Consider the following 18495-nt stretch of genomic DNA (forward strand, 5'->3'; position numbering starts at 1 on the left):
TAAGTTTGTATTAAAAAAAAAAAAAAAAAGAAAAGAAAAAAAGAAGGTCGCAGAAGGCAGTCTGCACCTCACCTGTCAGCTTTCTAAACTAAGTTACTCTTCCTGATATGCTGAGGCTAGAGAACTAAAGTCTCAGAAGAAAATGTATATCTCCTTGAGAAGATAAATGTAAACAAAACAAAGAGAATGAAATGTATAGACTATATGGAATATAATGTATAGAATCAACCATTTACAGATCTCAGTAACTCTACTAAACATTGACAGATAAAATGAATTTCATAAGGAAAAGCCTTACAGGGAGGCCATTTTCAAGGAATTATGTCATAGCTATGCTTTTTATACTATTAAAACTTCCAAGATTAAACCTTTATGTAGTGCTTTAATAGCTTTCTAAGAGACTCAAAGAGTTATATATGTAGTAAAACAATATTAGTTTATCTTAGGAGTATGCTTGTATTAGATGTACATTTGTATGTACAATGACCATTTCTTATATATCTCAATTTACAATTACTTAAATTTAAAAACGTTTAAGTGATTATGACTACCTTCTGAAAGCTAAATTCTTTGACTCAAAATATACATCCTTAACTAAAATGATTTTCCATTTCAAAATAATAAATAATGCTTAAGAATTTATTTTTTAAAATAATGGACAATCAACTATATTTATCGTAGTGCAAAATACATCAATGATTATGAAAATGCTTTTTGGTCACTTAGGACACGAGGGGGAAAATGCTGGGCTTTCCTGCCCAGCATCAGAGACTCAGGAATCAGTTCGATAGACATCTCAGATTAAAAGAAAAAAATTTTAAACCCTTCAGATCTTGAACTAAGCACAATTAATGTTTCTTTCTATTTTATATAACTATTTTAAAACTATGCTGATTGTGGACACCACACAATGACTTTATTTTTATAGGTCATTCAAATGACTTTATTTTTCTAGGTTATTCATCAGTAATGATATCAAGAAATAATGTATCAGAAAAGAAGCAAAGCTAATACTGAATTACATCTACCCCTACACTAGAACCACAGAAGAGAGCTGAGGTTTTGATCCACTTCGAAGCCCTTCTATAACCCCTTCTATAATCGGAGAATCATTCTCCGATTCTCTTAATAAGAGATCCAGCTTTTTCAAAGGCACTGTCATGATTCTTAATGTGGTACATAGAACATGCTACGTCATAAAGAAATATTTAATAGAACAAATGGATGAAATGGGTCATGAGTAATTAGAAGGAGCAATGATAAAATTAAAGCAAAATATTTATATTATTATCTCAAAACTTACATGACTTTAATTATATATTATTAGCATGCAACTATCTAATAATAATATATAATTGGAATACTGGCCATAATATAGTCAATGTGAATTATAATAATAAAATTATATTAATATTAGTTTAATATAAGTATTTTCATCTTAATATTTAAGTTATATTATACACCATAAATTGCCTTATAATCTTGTCATAAGCTTAACTGAATATTTAACTTAATTATCCCCTTCTTTGTCGCACATGAATACTTTTTTCAAAATAGTGTGTGACTATATTTATACCGGACCTTTGCAATAATCTTGAAAATAAAAAGAGAAAAAAATGAAATAAATCCCTGTTTAAGAGCATATAATCATTCACATTTAAAAAACCTCATGCTTTATGGAAATACGGTCATCTAGTGTGTGAATGCATTCTTTCTCCACAGTGTATGTACTATGCACCCACACAACTAAGACACAGCCAGAAATTCTTCTGTTTTGCTGGGCTTTGGCTTCTCAAGTGAAAATTAAGATAATAATCAAAATAACTTCAAACACATTACCCAAAATAGCAAGTAGGACACAGAGTCCAGAGGACAACGCTGGCTCCCTACCTTGGCAGAGGGTCCCCAGATCTGCACAGTTGGCTAGTTCTGTGGCCGGGAGTGGGATCAGGTAGGAACCTTGATCAATACAAAAGGATGACACAAGTTATCTAAATTTCGGATTTAATGGCATTATCCAAGAAAAAAAAAATCCATGAATCTTCTGGTTGGCATAATAGGAGCAGACCTAGAAGTGTCCAGCAATAACACTCCAACATCAAGAAAGTCTCTCAATCTTTGGGTCTTCATTTCCACAAATGTAAAATCAAGTTACCAACATTTCCCTCAAAATCTGTAACTCCATTTATTGACACTTCACAGATGAAAGGAAGAGAAGTGCTCCTGCCCATTAGAGTTTGTGTAAAAAGTCCGGGGCCTTTTCATAGAATAGATTTAGAAATTCATATAAATAAAGTAATATAAACGTCAAAGCTAAGTTTCAAAAGTGAATTTGGATATTATTAATATTCATAAAATGCATATTTCTGGTTCACAGGCACCAGCGTATGCTATTTACAATCCCAGAAATATGCTTCTGTGACTTCAAATTGGTCTCTGTGTCTTTTCATTTCAAACTTTTTTTTACTGACACATCCTCAGCAAGAAAGAAGTTTAGAGTTGATTTTCTAGTAAAAGTTCTGGGAACCTGGGTGATATGGCATTACTGGAGTAGAGTAGGAATGATCAGATATATAGGTAACCGATACTTGTGGAGGGCCTTATAGAATGCTGGCCCCATGAACGGTGGGGCTCTGTCTTCCATTGGTGAATCCCACACACCTAGTAGATGGGTACTCAAGCTTTACTGAACAAATTTCTAGATGCATCATCAATGGTTGATAACATTTTGAATTCTTTCTTAAAGGAAACTATGAAAGGAAACTAAGTAAGAAAATTAGATTTTAAATTTGAAACTGCCTTTGAGTCTCCATGGACAGGTAAAAGAGAAGATACAATAATAATAAACAATATTAATAATTCAGACTTGAGTACAGTGAGGATGGCAAGAAAGTGATGGATACAAGACATCTGAAGATAGAATGTACAACATTTGGTAACGAATTGGAGGAGAAGGCTAGGGGATAGACTAGGGGACATTTTTCTGGTTTCCAGCTTGAGAAATTGGTACATAATGATCTCATAAAAGGAAAGAGGAAATACTAAAAGAAAACTTAGGTGAGGTGGAATGAACAGTAAGTCCAGTAATGAGAAATGAGGTGCCTGTGTGACATCTGGATACGCGGGCAGGTGTACACATTTTTGTTGGGAGGTCTAGCCAAGAAACTATGCCACAGAATCTACAGACATGTCTGGGATGACTCAAGCTAGAGTGTAGATTTGATGGAATCATAGACATTCCTATATTTAAGTATCATACTATTTAAAAAGTAAAAGAGCTCTAAATTTGAGAAGTAAAACCAGTTCTGGTAGAAGGTGGTTTTACAGAAGTTTCACAGAGGGTGTGGCTGTGTCAAGTATACTAGAAAGGTCAAGAATGATCAAAACCGAGAAGACGTTTAACTTTACATTGGAATTCTGGTAGTAGCTGTACAGGAATTAGTTTCAGTAGTGTGGGAATGAAGAACGAATGACCGCCATTTGAGATGTGAATGCAAAAAGAGGAAGGTTGGCTATGAAAGGAAGCAGAGACAGGGAGGGCGAGTTTGAAAGATTGAAAACTTAGACAAATGGACTATGGAAAAAGGCATGTGAAGAGGCAGAAGTTGAGGCTTGCCTTAGTCAGGATTCAGGTAGGATTTTACCATCAATATTTTCTGTCCACTATTCTTTCTTATCACACTCAACTTCTCCCCCCTTCTTGAAGAGTCTCACTTCTCTGTTAGGTACTTATATTTTAGTGAGGAACTTCTGAAAATTAAAAAACCTTTAAAACTCAAAATGAGAAAATGTCAGCCACTGCAACATAAGAGAGAGAGACAGAGAGAGAGAGACCCTTGGATGGAGTTCCTGTGCTGCTCAGATTACACACAATGCTGGCAGTCAAAGGTTCCTTAGGCCACTTCTGACACTGATACAGTATCTCTGGAAGACAAAGAAAGATAAGGAGACAGTGCTGTGGGAAAGAAGTTTCTAGGCTAACTACACGTCCACTGCAGTATATTGAAGGACTCAGGGTAGAAATGAGGAAAGAAAATCAGAAGAGTTATGATTTAGAGCAAGATATTTAACAATTTTCTTTAACATTTCCTCAGTTTCACTGTATGATAGCAAGTTCCAGTATGTGACGTCCTTGTCAGGGAAAAAGTAACATTTCTCAATATTTAAACTGATCAGTTGTCCTTTTTTGGGTACTCACAGTTTAGCAAATTGATACTGTATTATAAAACACTCAATAAACACTGGTTTATGACAATTCACTGTGGCAACAGAAATTAAATCTGAAGACTAAATAGTGTAAGTACAAGTGACAAATTTAATCAAAAGGAAATTACACTGATAAATGAAAGCTTCCATTACAAATATACCAAATTACGTAAACAAATACCTAAAATATAAAAAGGGCACACAAACTCTTTATTCCCACCTGGTTCCATTTTCAGCACATCTGCATAAAAAAAGTTATTCTCGCAATTAATTTTCCTAGGTGGACATATTTATAGGCCAGATTGTTAAGGAAGAGGAACCAATTCTCATTCCTGGATAATGATATAATTAGTATCAAGGAATTATTTTCAAAATGTGACCTATGTGTGTTCACTGATGTTTATGGATACCAGAAAGGTTTTTAAGGGTATTTACTTAATATTAACTGTAACATTTAGAGCCAAATTTCCCTGGGAGGGGGGGAATGTAATCACTGAAAAGCTGCAAAGCTATTAATCTTTCTTCTCTCTCTGTTGTTCTTCCCAAATCCTGCCGCTTTGAAAGGAGTCACTATTTACACAAGTTGTGGTAAAAAAGACTGATGCACACCTAACAGCTCATCTGACATTCTACACAATGATAATCCAAATAACAGTAGCACTAAATCCTCACAGTGAGTTGCAACATTGAGAAAAAAAAATTGCTTTCAAGTCCTCTTTGCAGGATTACTAAATAGAATTTTATAAATTTTCATAAATATATTTACAACACATTATTTCTGGAAGCTATTTATGCTCATAAAGAGTTTGGACATCTTCAAAGAATAAAGTCCTTTGTAAAGATAAAGTAATTTCATCTTTATTTTATTATTTAAAAAATAATTCAGTTATCTAAAAATGCTACACTCAGTAATTTTTTTTTTAGAGATAAAAGGAAGGAGCCAACAATGAGTCAGAATTTTATGGCTGTGGAAGACAGAACCGTAATAATTGAAAATGGAAGGGTAGGAATCCAAGAGTTGATGAAGCCTTGATAATTAAGCGCAAAATGCTGGAAGTGAAAAGAAAAATCAGTACCAATCCAAAAATGTCTAGAAAAGAATAACAACCAAGTTGGGTACTTAAGAATTGTGTCTTATCTCTCCATCCACAAGCAGTTAATAAATGGAAGTGGTTAATAAATGCTTATTAACTAAATGTAGTTGGTTTGAACTTGGACTATTCACAGAGTTATACTGTACCACTCCTCAGGAAAGAGCAGTCGTCAGTAAAATAAATAAAACTGGTATAGAAGGCACTGTCTGTTCTTTGTGAAAAGTGATGGACATTAGCCAGTATCTAAACTGAATCATAACACAGGCGAATACTTGCCATTATAATTAAAGAGTCCACTAGGAAAACCGTCTATCCATAGAGGTCATAAAACTGAATATGCTTAATAAAATTGTTCTAAGAAAAAGAATGATGCTATAAAATGAAAAAGAATTACTGCTAAATAAAGCATTTCCTTCTGGAAAAGGCTGACAAGATTAACTATGTTAATAATAAAAAAGACCTGCTGAAAATTTCTTAATTAAGGTATAATTCCCCAACGAGGCTAGTGTAGGAAAACAAAAAAAGTATAATTCTGAACTTGTTGAAACATTAATTAATTATACGTTGATTACATGAAGGCTAGGGTATTTACTATTTGAAACAAATGACTGAATGTTTTAACATTAGATGGAATCAGTTCTATTTTACCATCGTTTTTCACATTATAATTTACTCGGCAATAGACCTTTGGAAAATCTATTCATTCCTCTACCGCAAGTTGATTCTGGAATTAAAGGTCATATTTAACAGATATTGTCAGTCCAATGGAATGTCAGGCATGAAATTCTATTTTCCCATTGGTTACTGTACTGATCATTAGTTTTTGGAAATTAGTTACCATAAAGAGCAAGCCAAAATGTTCCAGAAAAAAAAAATAAAAAGAAAGAAAGAAAGGTTAAAATGTTAATAGAGCAAACTTTTTTATGTGTTGAAGTTCTGCATAGCTAACAAGCTTAGATATGATCTCTGTGACAGGTATTTCCTGTCAGTTAATAAGTGACTTGGGTTCTTCAACTCCCAAAGCTGATGACTGAGCAGCAGGAAACTCCCTCTCCCGTTATGACTCCTGAAACATAGCCCAGGATATCTGAATCCATGGAATGGGGTGTTTGCATCATCATGGAATGTCAAGAGGACCACCATAAAAATTAAAGGAATTCAAATACACGGATTCTGTAACTTGTGCTCTTTCAATGAAATCATTTTGAAAACTTACAGATGGCTAAGTTACCCAAGCATGTGTTTGATGCATTCCAGTAATCCTAAGCCTTGGGAAAGGAGTTGTAAAGACAGTGTTGAAGAATATCCATAAATGAATCCTGGGGAAGGGAGAGAGGAGATCTACATTTTAGCTCACCAACTGCCTTGGCCACTTTAAAAAAAAAAAAATTCAGTTTCTTGCCTTATATTAAGTGAAGAGACTAGCTTAAGTTGGGATTCCCAAGCAGAAATGCCTACTGGGGCCAGAAGGCCATCTAAAGATGGAAGGGGGTTGGCGTGGAAAGAATACAAAGAATGGTAAGGGTTGAGAAGTCCTCTCCCTCTGTAAGAAGCAGATACCACTTCCCCCCAGCTGTGTTGGCCAGGCACCAATACTAACCCAGGTTTAGTTTCTTGTTTGCCAGAGAATCCAAAAATTTATCTTTATTTCAAGTCTAATTTTTTAATGTTGGTAATAAATCATTGTTTAAAAGCATTATGTGGAACAATTACAAATAAAGGATAACAGGTAAAGGCCACTGCCATCATCAATGTCTAAAAGCTAAATGAGCCCATAAGTGGCTGGTTTAACTACATGTGGCCCAGGAGATCTAGCAGATCTTTTCCAGTGTCATCCCAAGTATGTGCTTCAGAAACTTGGACCCTCATGATTCTCTGGACTAGTTTTAAGGATGGGCAAAGTTTCTCTTAAAGGGCCAGACAGAAAAATTTTAGGATGGCGGGCCATGTTTCTGTCTCTCACAATCACCAACTCTGTCACTGTGGCCCAGAGGCAGCCTTAGACAATACAAAACCTCTTAGGCATGGTTGGGTTGCAATAAAACTTTCCTAGTTTGCCAACCTCTGGTCTAGAGGATTTCTTACAGAGTTTAGGAATCCATGTATATTCTTCACATTTTATCATACTAATGTATCCAAGAAGCAACACAGGAAAGAAATCTTATTAATTTTGCTTAAAACAAATACAATGTTGGGGCGCCTGGGTGGCTCAGTCAGTTAAGTTTCTGACTTCGGCTCAGGTTATGATCTCACTGTTCGTGGGTTCGAGCCCCACATCGGGCTCTGTGCTGACAGCTCAGAGCCTGGAGCCTGCCTCAGATTCTGTGTCTCCCTCTCTCTCTGTCCTTGCCTGCTCATACTGTCTCTGTCTCTCAAAAAAAAAAAAAAAAATGAATAAATGTCTAAAAAAACCCCAATAAACAAATACAGTGTTCATGCCCTGGAAAGCTAGTGTTTTCCCACCGATCACACCTGAACCATCATACTCCTCATCCAGGCAAGAAGCAGCTCACCTACTCTAGTGTGGCTCACCTTCTAGTGCTGCATTTTCCAAAAGACGGTCTAATTTACACTTATAAGAGAGCACAGCTCTAAAACCTAACTTTTTGAGTTCACTTCCTGGCGTGGCCACTAATTAATGAAGTAACACTGCATAAATTACTTAATTTCTTTGTGCCTCAGATTTCTCGTCTGCAAAATAGGGTTGGTAATAAAACCCACATCATGGGATCTGTGTTGTAGAAAACAGTTAATATGTGTAAAGACCTTAAAACAGTACCTACTACATAATATGTATTGAGTATTCAAATTAAGCGTATAACTTAAGTATAAGCAATTATTAATATATCTACTCAAAAATTTTTTTTGGTTGCCACAGTCCTCAAACATAACCCCATAGAAAGGCAACTATTAAATGGTCTGTATTATGACTTTTTAATGGGCTATGGTGAAAACAGGTCCCTGGAGTAAAGAGAATCACCCTGGATGAAGGAAGAACATCACTGCCCTCTCACCGCTCACCATCTCACACCAAACCCACACACTTGATCTTCTCCATTTCCTCACCGAATGAAAGACTTCTCAGGAGTCCCTGAACATCCTCTGTAGCTAAGCAGACTGAGGGGATGCTGAGGAACACCATTAGCTCCTTCACAAACTTCTTCGGTCTTCTTCTAGAATACAGTTGTGGTTTACCCTCTGTCCAACAACCCACAAGGAGGTATCTCTCCAATGACACCACTTAATAGCCTCCCACCATTTGCAGACGCACCATGGACCACACAGAGCAATGAGTGACTTACCCTGAGGGTTAGGGGGCAAGAATTCCCCAGAGCAGAAGGATACACACCGGTCGCAAACTGGGGAGGTGGTCCCAGATCTTCAAATGGGTCCCACTTTGTTCATATTATCGGGAATGTATTTCTGGTAAAACCCCCTCCAAAGTCACATGAGAATTTCTTTTTAATATTAGACCCCTTATTATCCCCCTCCCTTTAAAAAAATTTTTTTTAATGTTTATTTCTGAGAGAGAGTCAGAGAGACAGAGAGAGACAGAGCATAAGCGGAGGAGGGGCAGACAGGGAGGTAGACACAGAATCCAAAGCAGGCTCCAGGCTCTGAGCTGTCAGCACAGAGCCCGACGCGGGGCTCGAACTCCCAAACTGCGAGATCATGACCTGAGCTGAAGTCGGATGCCCAACCAACTGAGCCACCCAGGCGACCCCCACTTCTTTCCTCTTTTAAGGAAAGTTATCTCTGTGACTAAAAAGTATCTATTATCAACAATTTAGTCATATGACATTCAAAAGTGATAATGAAACTTCTACTTTTGTATTTTAATCAGTCTTGTAATAAAATAATGATTTCTAAAATTAACTCATGCACATAAAGAATGTTTGATAGTCTATTTTAATATAATGTTGCTATATAGAATTATTTTCCTAAATATTTTGCATTTAGCTACTTCCAGTAATATCACATTTAAGTCTCTCAAAGAGCAACCATAAAGGGCAACAGATGACAAATAGTCATTTTCAAACAGAGAAAAAAAGCTCAAAGAAAAAATTGATAATTCCTGATTATCAAAGATTTTTCCATAAAATGGATATCTTTGGTATTTTATCCTGGCTGAGTAAACAGCATTCTTTTAGGTGGTGGTTGTTTATTTAAATAAGGTACTAGAAATGTCATAAAGATCAACTTTTCACGATATCTTTGTGATTAAAAACAATACTTATTAACTTCTTTTATTTCAGTCCTGGTGTAAACATTTCTATTTGAGGTGTCCTAGTTACCACTCTTGTTACATCAGTGATAAACTGTGTGACATTTTATGACATAAGGAAAACTTTAATATGGTAGGACCAAAAGCTTTGATTGAATAAATATGGTTTGTAATCAAATGTATGCTGTGTATGGCTGAGCATACAAAATTTTAGAAATTAAAAAGCTCAGGAGCACCTGGGTGGCTCAGTCAGTTAAGCATCTGACTTCAGCTCAGGTCATGATCTCACAGTCCATACATTCGAGCCCCACGCTGGGCTCTGTACTGACAGCTCAGAGCCTGGAGCCTGCTTTGGATTCTGTGTCTTCCTCTCTCTTTGCCTCTCCCTCATTCATACTCTGTCTCTCAAAAATAAACATTAAAAAAAAAAAAAGCTCATTAATGACAACTACCTATATATACATACATATATATATATATATACACATATATATGTATATATGTATATGTATATGTATATGGTGTGTGTGTGTTTATGTATAATTTCTTGTTGACCAACATCCATAGAACAATGCTTTAAAAAACAAAGTGTGAATATGCCCAGACTTACCACAGCTTAGGTTGCTTTCTGCTTTCAGAGCTAGGGTTGGGATATTCCAGAAGTCATTTTGCCAGTCGACCACATTCCCTTTCACATTACAGCTGAGGTTAGAGAGGATTTTGGAATTCATGGTAAAATTCCAAAGTCGAAAGTTATAAATGTCCCCTTTTAGAGAGGCAATCTCATTGTGACTGGAGCCTAACAGCAATTTCCCATTTCCAGGAATCACTTTATTAATGGTAGAATCGCAGGGAACTGCTTCATAGTTTCTTTTGAAATTTACACCAATAAAGCCCAGAGAATTATTCCAAGTGATGCAGAGCTGCTCAAAGCTTTCTGTGAAAATGTCTTCTTTATCCTTTACAGGTAACACACTGTTTAGGAAGCATTTTGAGCCAGAAATAGAAAGAAAGTAACCACTCTTGGCCTTTCCAAAACCGAGTAGCTGTGTGGAGGACCCATTTGAGTAGGAGAAGGCTGTCCATTCATGGTCTTCCTTGCCAATTTTGGTTGCTTCAAAGCAGAGAGTGAAAGCGCTGAGCTCTGGAATAGAGACACTTTTGGCAACAGATACCTGATAACTGTCTAGTGTCTGCGGTAAAATGACCTTCTGGTTCCTTAAGGACACAGCAACTAGGACAAAGCATAATAACACATAAAATGTATTAACGTCAAATACGAACTAATGAGATGCAAAACATCTGATATGCCCTCCCACCCCCACCACTCTGGATCAACTGACTTTTGCCTCACACCTCCTTCATGACTGTCACAAACCCATTACCTTGTATCAGTAAAACTACATGTAATCCCATCCATATTAACTCTAATCGTTAGAGTATGTGGGATCTCACAGCAAAACTTCTGAGTTATAGCCAACCCAGTTGATAAGTATCTTTTTTTAATCCCTGAACTGAAAAAGAAAATCCCAAAAACCCAAATTCAGGAAACTACTGTTTCAGGAAAGCTGTTTATACATTAAAATTTTCAAAAATATATTAGTTTTCAAATAATTTCTAAACGTAATAGCTAATAGTTCTTTTTTTCATTAACAATTGCCTTTTACTCTTCCCAAACCGTCCTCTGCCACCCTCTCCCCTTCAGAGACCCCATATCCTATTCATTTTCCCCATCACCAGGATATTTCAGGAGCAAAGGTAAAGATAATTCTATGAAGGAGAGGCAGTCTAGTAAAAAAGTAAAAATAAAAATGGAATTTTAAGCTATATTTCCTTTACAGCTGGGTATTTGAGTTCCTTTGTGAGGGATGGCAAGGGGCAGAGGTAAAAAGGGCGACACAGCCACCTCCAATCCCAGCTCCTCCACAAAATGCAATGTGACCTTGGACATGTTACTCCACCTCTCTCTACCTTCTTCTCCTCATCCATAAAATGAAGGACGGTGACACCTATTGCACACGTGGTCAGTAGGAATCAAATAATACCTAGAAAGCACTAGAACAGTGCCTGCTATAGTCAGTATAGAGCTAGGACTAATTACTAATGTTACTGATTACTAATAATGATTACTATCATCTGCATAATATATTCAAAATAAAATGCGTTAGCCTAGTCCTTCTGTGACACATGTGAAATTAGTAAGTAATACAATGGATTTCACCCTATGTTAATATAATAGACACTGTGAAACATGTACCGGTTTGAGACAGAAGTAGCTCTCCTCAAAAATTCTCTTTAATGCTGGCTTCAAGGAATGCTAGATTGAATAGATTTTAATATAGGTCTATGGTAAAGGCATCATTTTCATGTAAATATTCTAGTAAAAACTGCATGGTGGAGTTTAATAGAATTGTGGATTTCAGTCTACTTTTTAAATATAAAGCACTTTATAGGTCTATTTACCCAAAGGGATACTTACGTAATATGAACCCAGTATACTACATGTATTGTTTAAAGGGCTGGAAAGAAATATGTCCATCAATGTTTTATTAGTAGTTATGGCTAGATGACAGATGTATGGATAATTCTAACTTGCTTCTTTTTTTTTCTAATTTCCTGTAGGGTTTTATAATTTTGAAAACATCATTTGAAAAATTAAAGCACATGTTTTCCAATTAACCACACACGCACCTAATGTGAATCACATTTGTGATTGTGACTCACAAACAGTAAATAACTCTACCACCAAAACCCAAGTTTATAATAATGAGGGTCAGTCATTTTCATAATGGTGCCTTTCTTTTTTGTTCTTTCTTTCATACATGATATTTACTTAAGAAGCTAGTCTTGAATCCTGAATTTTCCTTAAGTAAAGAGAGGCTTTAGAGAGACCAAGATTATTCAAATGTTATGATATGCCAGAATCTGGGAAATACATTTGATAGAAATATATTTTTTCCTTTCATTAGAAATTTTTAAGGTGCTGGGAATGCAAGATGGTGTAGCCACTCTGGAAAACAGTATGGAGGTTCCTCAAAAAACTAAAAATAAAACTACCCTATGACCCATCAATTGCACTACTAGGCATTTATCCACGGGGTACAGGTGTGCTGTTTCGAAGGGACACATGCACCCCCATGTTCACAGCAGCACTATCAACAATAGCCAAAGTATGGAAAGAGCCCAAATGTCCATCGATGGATGAATGGATAAAGATGTGGTATTTACATACAATGGAGTATTACTTGGCAATCAAAAAGAATGAAATCTCGCCATTTGCAACTACGTGGATGGAACTGGAGGGTATTATGCTAAGCAAAATTAGTAAGAGAAAAACAAAAATCATATCACTTCATTCATATGAGGACTTCAAGAGACAAAACAGATGAACATAAAGAAAGGGAAACAAAAATAATATAAAAACACGGAGAGGGACAAAACAGAAGAGACTCATAAATATGGAGAACAAACCGAGGGTTGCTGCAGAGGTTGTGGGAGGGGAGATGGGCTAAATGGGTAAGGGGCACTAAGGAATCTACTCCTGAAATCATTGTTGCACTATATGCTAACTAATTTGGATGTAAATTTAAAAAAATAAAAAAATAAAACACGTTAAAAAATAAATAAATAAAAAACAAACATACAAAAAAAAAAACAAAACAGAAAATAACAAGTGCTGTCAAGGATGTGAAGAAGTTGTAAATTCTGTGCACTGCTGGTGGGAAAGTAAAATGGTGCAGCCACTGCAGTTGGTTCATTAAAAAAACGGTAAGAGGGTTCCTTAAAAAATTAAGATTACAGTTACCATATAATCTTAAATTCCATTTCTGGCTATATCCAAAAATACCGAGGAAGGGTCTTGAAGAGATAATTTTTTAATGTTTACTTATTTTTGAGAGAGAGACAGAACGCAAGTAGGGGAGAGGCAGAGAAAGACAGAGAGACAGAGACACAGAATCCGAAGCAGGCTCCAGGCTCTGAGCTGTCAGCACACAGCCCAGTGTGGGGCTCGAAATCACAAGTTGTGAGATTGTGACCTGAGCCGAAGTCAGAAGCTTAACCAACTAAGCTTTCCAGGTACCCCTTGAAGAGATATTTGTATACCTATGTTTGTAGCAGCTTTATTCACAATAGCCAACAGGTGGAAGCAATCCAAGCATCCCTCAATGGATAAATGTATAAAGATATTGTGGTATGTACATCCAAGGGAATATTATTCAGCCCTAGACTGGACAGAAAACTTGACTTATGGTACAACATAGATGAACTTTGAAGACATTATCCTTAGTGACATAATCCAGTCGCAAAAAGACAAATACTATATGATTCCCCTTATAGTCTAGGGAATTCAAACTCTTAAGCAGAAAGTATAGTGTTTGTCAAGGGCTGGGGGTGGGGAAAATGGGATGTTGCTGTTCTATGGATAGAGTTTCCATTTTGCAAGATGAAAAAGTTCTGTGGCTTTGTTGCACAACAGTATGAATATGCTTACCACTATGGACTTGTGCACCTAAAACTGTTTTACGATAATAAATTTTATGTTATATGTATTTTACCACAATTTAAAAAAAGTTTAAGCAACTAAAAAAAAAAGAAAGAAATTTTTAAGGTGTTTTCCTCAGGCTATGTTGTTCATTAGCTTAAGTTATAAATAACTAACTTTAATTTATATGCTAATTTTTTATATTTGTTCCGTAGCATAGTTCCTTAAGAGGGCAGCATCTTAAAAGCCTAAAATAAAATGATTTCTGAATAGGAAAATTTAAATGTTCAGTGATGTTAGAAGTACAGCTTTTAATTATTAGCTGTGGAATATCTACAATATCTTCCAAGCAGCCTTTAAATGCTCTGCATATAAACAATATAAAAGAATTCAGCTCTACTGTAACCAGATTTTGGATCTGGTAACTATATATTGCTAATGAGAATGCTGAAGGATATTAAGAGATTCTTGCCCTTAAATTCTAATCCTAATCATTCACATTCACATAAAAGAGCATAACTCTTGTCTTCTGGTCCTGGTGTTTATTGTAGAACATGCTAAATGAAAGCAGAAGGTTGGCGTCGTCTTTGGTTTACATACCTCTGATGTAGCTGGCATTGAAGCCTTTCTTCTGGATGCTAAAGTCACTTGAAAAGGACACATGCATCTCATTCGCACTGGAGTTAAACGATAGGCCTTTGGCAGTTGCTCCGCAAAATTTAGTCTGGCTCTCTCCATTATCAAGGGATAATGAGTCATAAATGCAATTGGGAGCTTCTTCAATGTCGAAATCATTAAACGTTATCTGAATGATATAGCCGGTGGGGGCTCGCAGGGTCCACATGCAAGCCTGGCTGTTAGGATAGTCGTTAGGATAGCACGGAGAAGTAAATGTCCCAGAAGGGTTGGATAGGACGACTCTGCAGTTGGCACAGCCCCACACTGTTGGCCAGACAAAAGAGAAACAGAGACAAGGGTGGGGATTAGAGGCATACAATAAACCAAGAATACCACACACTGGGGACAATCAAATAGTAAACATTTTAAAATACCAAAATATAACCATGAAAAATAAAAGGAGAATGAAGCCATCTCAAGGAGAAAAAGCAAGAAAGGAACAAAAAAGTAAAAGAAAATTACAAAGTTTTAGAGCAATGATTCTTAAACTTGGCAGGGAGGGAGGGTCATATACTCTAAGAATCTGATAAAAGTTACAGGAACTCTTTCTAGTAAAACACATGAAAGCCAGTACATTGTTTTAGGGAGTATATGAGGCCTCAAGAGGCAACAATGGATTTCCCAAAGGTGCACTGGCCCAGGTTAAGAATTTGTACTCTAGACAGTAATTGAACCAGGGTGCAAGGAGTTATAGAAACGCAAAGGTAGAAGTCAATATTATAACCATAGATATAAGGGAAGATAAATACTTAGGAAATACATGTTTAAAGAGAAAGCTACCAATACAAAATAAACAAGCAAACAAGTTATCTTCGGGCAGGTTGTATTTTTTTCTAAAATTCAAATAAATAGCATCACCTTGCATGTGTGGAATATTTATAGTTTTGAAAATACTTTCACTTGTTTCATTTGTTCATTACAGTTGTTACGTATGTACTTGTGTGATTATCTCTTATTCATTCAGTGAATAATAATTGAGTGCCTTTTATATGGCACTATTCTAAATAGTATAGATTAGTCAACAAGAAAGACAAAGTCTATGCCAGAATGATTCTTACAATTCAGTTTGGGGCCCAAATAAGTAATACAATATAATGACAGAAGGTAATATGAGGTAGGAAGAAAAGTAAAGAAATCACTTATTTCTCAACTATTAGCCCTCCAAGCCATAATCACCAGTTGGAACCAGAAACCAAGGTCTACTGTCTTTCTATCTAGTCATGCTTTTGCAATTAATATTCACGTTTCTTTCTATAGTTGTATAAATGTAGGCGGTAATTTCATGTATTCAACATTCTGGATAAATAAAGTGCCATAAAACTGACATTTACACTTTCAAACAGTAAAATACTTTGGCCATGTTAATGGAAATCACTCTAAATGTATTGTACTCCTCCCTCTTTTGCTGGGTTGAATAAAATATGCAATAACTTTTCTTGAACATGGTAGTTACTACAAATACTGCTTATTCTTCCATGATTCAGTGAAAGAAACAAGGACTTATCAGATACACTACACTGCTCAAGTTAGGTTTTTCTTTTTTCTTTTCCCTGTGGCCACCTTGTGTTATGTGCTGTATCCTTGACAACTCTGTTCCCCATCAATTCTTTCTAACTTGCCCTCCCTCTGCTTTTCCTCCCTGGGTCTCCATTGTCTTGTACAGGGCTGAAGACAGAGGAAAACAATTTATGATCACTAAGTGTTGGCCAAATGCCTTCTCTCATCCATCCTTGAGCCACCACATTCGTCTCCTTTGTAGCTTTAATCAGAGCAGTGTATTACTTCCACTTGTGACATTATTTGCTTCTTGTCGGCTTCTCTGAGCCCAACAAGCAGAGTATGTACTGTTATACTCACTATCTTACTCCTCAGGACCTCACAGCATCCCTGGTGCATGGAAGACTTTCAATAAAATTTGTTAAATTTATGAACAAATAAATGAATAACTTAAATCAATGGAAACATGTCTCAATTAAAGAAGGATGAAGTACGGTATAAGCCAAACAAAGTCTAAGTCAGAAAAAGACAGCGTGCATGAACTCTGGAATATCTCTTTGGATGGGGCTTTAGGGCTCTTTCTTCCAGTTATTTCACTCATAGTATAGGACTGAGAACACTGGGCCTGACACTTTAGCTTCCTGTTACTGTACCTTGGGCTTAAGAGAGAGAAATAATCCTAATAGATTAACAGGAATGTATCCAGTAAAAGGCACTGAAGATTAAAAAAGAAAAAGAGAAAATAAGATACAATCTCTGTGTCATCTCAACATGCATGAAACAACAGCATTTTTCCAAAATAAAATGCTATCACTACATCCAAAACCCAACTACTGTTCATGAATTCCTTTAGCCTGATGTACATATTTTTGGTCAAATTCTTCTCTAACAGCTGAATGAAAGGTATAGGAAAGTTCAATCTGTCCACATGGATGCTGTAATCTCAAACAAGTTAATCTCCTCAGTTTCACTATCTTCACACAACAATAAAAGCACCTACCTCCCAAGGTTATTGAGAAGATTAGGTAGGTTAATGCAAGGTCCTTGGAGCCACACAGTTAGCACTATATAAATGTTAACTATTATTAATCATTACTATAACCCAGAATCTGTGCATCAATAATTTAAGAGAGGAAAAAAAAACAGCACTCCACTTTAATAGAATCTCTTTTTCCCTTAGGCCCTCTTTAGGATGAAAAAGAGAAAGGGAAGACACCCATAATATCTATTAAAAAAAAAACAAAAACATTTACAGCATTCTTCCGTATGATTTTCATCTATAGTTGCAAGATAGCATTTAGAGATAGTGCTACTAAATAGAGATTATTTTAGCTGGATGAAAAATCGGTTAAACTAGGTATAGTATCATCATGTTAATCATATTTATAGATAACTTCATGGTAAAGGGCTTTCACATATACTATCTGACATCATAACAACCCTGGGAATTAATACCACCTCTATCTTCAGATGAAACAAATAAGGCTGATACAGATTATGTAGCTTGCCCAGAGTTACACATCTAATTGATAAGAGGACCAAGATTCAAACCAGCTCTTCCGAATGCAAGTCTAGTGTTTTCCTAGGGAAAAAAAAACTTTCCACAACTAAACAAAAGACAGCAAAGTGGTGGGCTCAAAATACTATTTTAAGAGACAATGTTTTCTAATGGGCAATTTCTTAAACATAGTGTAATCACCCTGATATCAAAATATTTTAAGAAACTAATTTTGAAATATTTTAGTAAAGAATACTAGGTAGTCTAAAATATGGTGATTTGAATTTGCCCATTTAGAGTAATCATATGTCACGATTAATTGATTCCTATACAATGAACTAGTTCATTAAGAAATTAATTTGTTCTCTCTCGGGATGCCTGGGTGACTCAGTCAGTTAAGCATCTGACTCTTGGTTTCAGCACAGATCATGATTCATGGTTCATGGGATCGAGCCCAGCAATGGGCTCTGTGCTGACAGTACTGAGCGGGTGTGGGATTTTGTCTCTCTCCCTTTCTCTGCCCCTCCCCTGCCCATGCTTGCACGCTCTCTCCCTCTCTCTCTCTCTCAAAATAAATAAACATTTTTTTTTTAAAGAAATTAATTAGTTCTCTCTTAAAGGCATAGCTACTTAAGTAAGGGGTGCCTGGGTGGCTCAGTTGGTTAAATGGCCAGCTTCACTCAGGTCATGATCTCACAGGTCATGGGTTCGAGCCCCATGTTAGGCTCTGTGCTGACAGTTCACAGCCTGGAGCCTGCTTCAGATTCTGTGTGTCTCTCTCTCTGCCCCTACCCTGCTTGTGCCCTATCTATGT

General features: G+C 36.2%; 1 protein-coding gene across 1 annotated transcript in view; it reads right to left on the reverse strand.

The window, feature by feature from the left end:
- The window catches only part of ADGRG6 (adhesion G protein-coupled receptor G6), a 142582-nt gene that overhangs the window by 59877 nt on the left and 64210 nt on the right, over positions 1–18495 (reverse strand). The window contains exons 3-5 of the mRNA XM_047102840.1: positions 14609–14950; positions 10136–10759; positions 1891–1959 (exon numbers count right to left, since the gene is read on the reverse strand). Of these exons, the coding sequence (XP_046958796.1) occupies positions 1891–1959; positions 10136–10759; positions 14609–14950 (1035 nt within the window). The remainder of the gene's footprint in view (positions 1–1890; positions 1960–10135; positions 10760–14608; positions 14951–18495) is intronic.

This window comes from Lynx rufus, unplaced genomic scaffold (genome assembly GCF_022079265.1).
Source record: "Lynx rufus isolate CCGP_SWC_20201006 ecotype Redwood Valley unplaced genomic scaffold, mLynRuf1.p SCAF_6, whole genome shotgun sequence".
In the NCBI taxonomy this organism is placed as follows: domain Eukaryota; kingdom Metazoa; phylum Chordata; class Mammalia; order Carnivora; family Felidae; genus Lynx; species Lynx rufus.